Below are 3,569 nucleotides of genomic sequence, written 5' to 3'. Positions count from 1 at the left end.
CGCTGCTGTCGTCCCTCCAGGGCTGCAGGGCTCTGAAAACTTTAGGGACTTCAGGTGAGGAGGTGGGAGAAGTGACCCTGGGTGACTGGCACTGCTCGGGGACAGGGGTGTGGATTCATGCCAGCCCTGAATTGGGTTGGGCATAAAAGTGTTGAGGTATGCACAGGTCTCAGCTTGCCTTAGATCTCCGCAGGTAGCTCCAGGACCCATCCTGCACCCACTGGCACCATGGCATTGGGATGGTCCTGCTGGATCCTTCTGCTGCTCCTGCCCATCCACACACATGCTGGGGGAGCCGGCCCTGTCCTTGTCAACCGCCCCTTCGTCACCATCTGGAACATCCCCACTGAGCCTTGTGCCAAGAAGTACAATGTCTCCCTCAGCCTTGAGGTCTTTGACGTGGTGGCCAACGACCAGCAGTCCTTCACTGGGCAGGACATCACTCTCTTCTACAGTGAGGCACTGGGGCTCCTGCCCTACTACACAGATGAAGGCGTGCCAGTGAATGGGGGGCTCCCCCAAAATGCCAGCCTGCAGGCCCACCTCCACCAGACCACCCAGGACATCAAGGTCGCCCTGCCTAGCCCTGACTATGGCGGGCTGGCTGTCATCGACTGGGAGAAGTGGCGCCCACTGTGGATCCGCAACTGGGCCTCCATGCACGTCTACCAGCTGAAGTCAGAGGAGCTGGTGTGGCAGCAGCACCCGCAGTGGCCTCCTGAGCTGGTGAAGGAGTTGGCCAAGCAGCAGTTTGAGCAGAGTGCCCACAAGTTCATGGAGCAGACCCTGCAGCTGGGTGAGAACTTCCGTCCCAATGGCTACTGGGGTTTCTACGGCTTCCCCAACTGCTACAATGATGACTTTGACAGCCTGCCCTACAACGGGACATGCCCGGTGGTGGAGCAGCAGAGGAACAAGGAGCTGTGGTGGCTTTGGAAGAGCAGCCGGGCACTCTACCCCAGCATCTACCTGCCCCCCTGCCTCAATGGCACTGACAAGGTGCTCACCTATGTTCGGCACCGTGTGGCCGAGGCGTTTGCTGTCCAGGATGGTGTCTGCAACAACAGCATCCCTGTCCTGCCCTACTCCCAGGTCGCCTTTGACTGCACGGTCGACTTCCTCTCCCAGGTGATGGGGACAGTGGGCACCTCTTGGGTTGATGGGTTGGTGCCAGGTGTCTTTAGCACTACCAGGGAGGCATGGGGCCTTTAAGTACCACTGACTTCTCCTCTCCCCTTGGGTGCAGGAGGATCTCATGAACACCATCGGGGAGAGTGCGGCTCAGGGTGCTGCTGGCATCATCCTCTGGGGCAGCCTCAACTACAGCACCTCCAAGGTGAGTGCAGCAGGTTGCACCACTCCACTGCCTGTGGGGACCCCTAGTTCCCCAGCTGTGCAGGGCTGTGACACCGTGTGCCATTGCAGGAGATGTGCCTGAGGCTTAAGGATTATGTGGAGGGGCCCCTGGGCCACTACGTTGTCAATGTGACCGCCAGCGCCAACCTGTGCAGCCAGAGCCTGTGCTCCGGCCAGGGCCGCTGTGTGCGCCAGCAGAACAAGCAGAGCTTCCTCCACCTTGACCCTAGCCACTTTGCCATTGACCTACAAGCCAGCAAGCCCTGGCTGGTAGCCCAGAGCCTGGAGTTCGACAATGACATCGCCCAGCTTGCAGAGGAGTTCAGCTGCCAGTGCTATGACAAGTGGCAGGGACCCCGCTGTGACATCCCGGACTTCACCAAGTGACACACTACCCCCTCCCACCCCACTCCCCTGCCACCCAGCCATGCAGGGGACACCTGGGCAGGAAGCGTGACACCACCCCGTTGCCCCAGCACCCTTGCCGTGGGGTTGGGAACCCAAGCATGTGGCTGCTAATAAAACCCTTAGGCACTTACAAGTGTCTCCTTGTCTTCTGCCGTGGCATGTTTTGGGGTGGGACCTTGGGATACTGCCAAGGGATCTGCATCAGGCCAAGGGGTCTGGGAGTGTAATGCCTCAGAGAGGCCAAGAAGAAAGAGGAAACTGTATGGGGAAAAGAGATAGGAAGGGAGATGATGGGGGAACAGTATGAAAAATGGGGGAATGATGGGGAGCAGCCAGTGAGCAGAGGTGACAGAGGTGAAAAGACATGCCTGTGCGGCTGTGGATGGAGGAGGGCAAGTTCCCCGGCCCCTCACCGGCCACAAAGAGCTGTAGTGTGAAGCCAGTATCACCACTTTGATTTTCTCCTGGATGACTATATTCAAACCAATTCAACCCCTGAATGATGTGGCTGAGAGCTGATCTCTGTAACCCAGGCTACTGACTTAGCAATACCTCTTTTAAAGCGACTGGGAGAAGGCATGAGATGAAACACCACTTCCCCAGTCCAGCTTAGATGAAGATCTTGGCATTTTCATCTGGATGTTCAGCTTGGGGTGGGGCAGTCATGTGCTTAGCTCCCTGATCTTAGGCCCTAAGGAAATCTCTCTGTGACAGGACTGTGCTGTTACTCAGGAATGTTCACCTTTATTTCTTACGATAGTTAACGTAAACCACTGCAAACACACCTGGTCCTCTGCAGCATGTGTGACATGACAGCTCTCACCAAGAAATGAACCTCCTACACAGTAGAAAGGAAGGGCAGCATTAAGCAACATCTAGTTTAGACACTTCATTTAAATCCTCTTTGCTAAACTCACTCTTAGGAAACGCACTTATCAGAGGGTCTTCCTTCAGTCATTGGGAAGTGGGTTGACTTCTCCTGATAAAAGCTGAGACATAGCTGTATGGCCCAGCTATGTCACCTGAAGAGTTCCAGGACTTGTAAGCTCCTGGACTCCTGGCATGGCCCTGGGAGAATGGCTCTGCAGAAAAGAGGACCTCTCACTCATAGATGTCATGGGAAAGAGCATCCCCAGTGCTCTTGCATCCCATGGTGACACCATGCAAATGTCACCATGGCTTTTAATCACTATTGATAAGACACAAGGTTGGTACCTGATCAGAAATAGAATTATAGACTCATAGTTTAGGTTGGGAAAGACCCTTAAGATTGAGTCCAACCATTAACCCAGCACTGCCAAGCCTACTGCTAAACCGTGTCCTTCAGTGCCACATCTACACATCTTTTCAGTCCCTCCAGGGATAGGGACTCCACCACTTCCCTGGGCAGCCTATTGCAGTGCTTCACAACCTCCTCAGCCTATGAGTCTGGCAGTGCTCCCCACCCGCCTCAGCCTATGAGCCCAGCCTGTGCAGACCCCTCTGTGGAGCCTTTCTACCCTCAAGCAGACCAACACTCCTGCCCACCACCTCCAAAGCTGCCCCATGGTCACTGGCAGCTTCCTACGCCACCGAGGCTCAGGACACTGACTCTGAGGGGCAGTTGTTTTCCTCAGAGAATGGCCATTCCCACCACGACTCCCCAGCCTGTGGTCCCACTGCTTCTTGTGCGGGAGGCAGCACCTCCCCAAAGCGCCAAGGAGTTCCGCAGAAAGATTTTGGGCCATTTAGGCAACATTTAGGTGCTCTCCTGAGGTCCTGCCCATACCCGAGGGGGTCACGCAGGCCAGCGGTGCTGATGTCAC

At 55.9% G+C, this 3,569-nt stretch overlaps 1 protein-coding gene across 1 annotated transcript; it reads left to right on the top strand.

The window, feature by feature from the left end:
• The first annotated feature begins 228 nt into the window (after window positions 1-228).
• HYAL1 (hyaluronoglucosaminidase 1) lies at window positions 229-1,743 on the top strand. Its single transcript, XM_008935978.1, has 3 exons — window positions 229-1,128; window positions 1,247-1,336; window positions 1,426-1,743. The coding sequence occupies exons 1-3, from the start codon at window positions 229-231 to the stop codon at window positions 1,741-1,743; spliced, it is 1,308 nt and encodes a 435-aa protein (XP_008934226.1).
• The last annotated feature ends 1,826 nt before the right edge of the window (window positions 1,744-3,569 follow it).

The sequence above is a fragment of the Merops nubicus genome, unplaced genomic scaffold, assembly GCF_000691845.1.
Source record: "Merops nubicus isolate BGI_N331 unplaced genomic scaffold, ASM69184v1 scaffold49892, whole genome shotgun sequence".
NCBI lineage: Eukaryota > Metazoa > Chordata > Aves > Coraciiformes > Meropidae > Merops > Merops nubicus.
The sequence above is the reverse complement of the archived record's forward strand: the minus strand, read 5'-3'. Positions and strand labels throughout refer to the sequence as shown.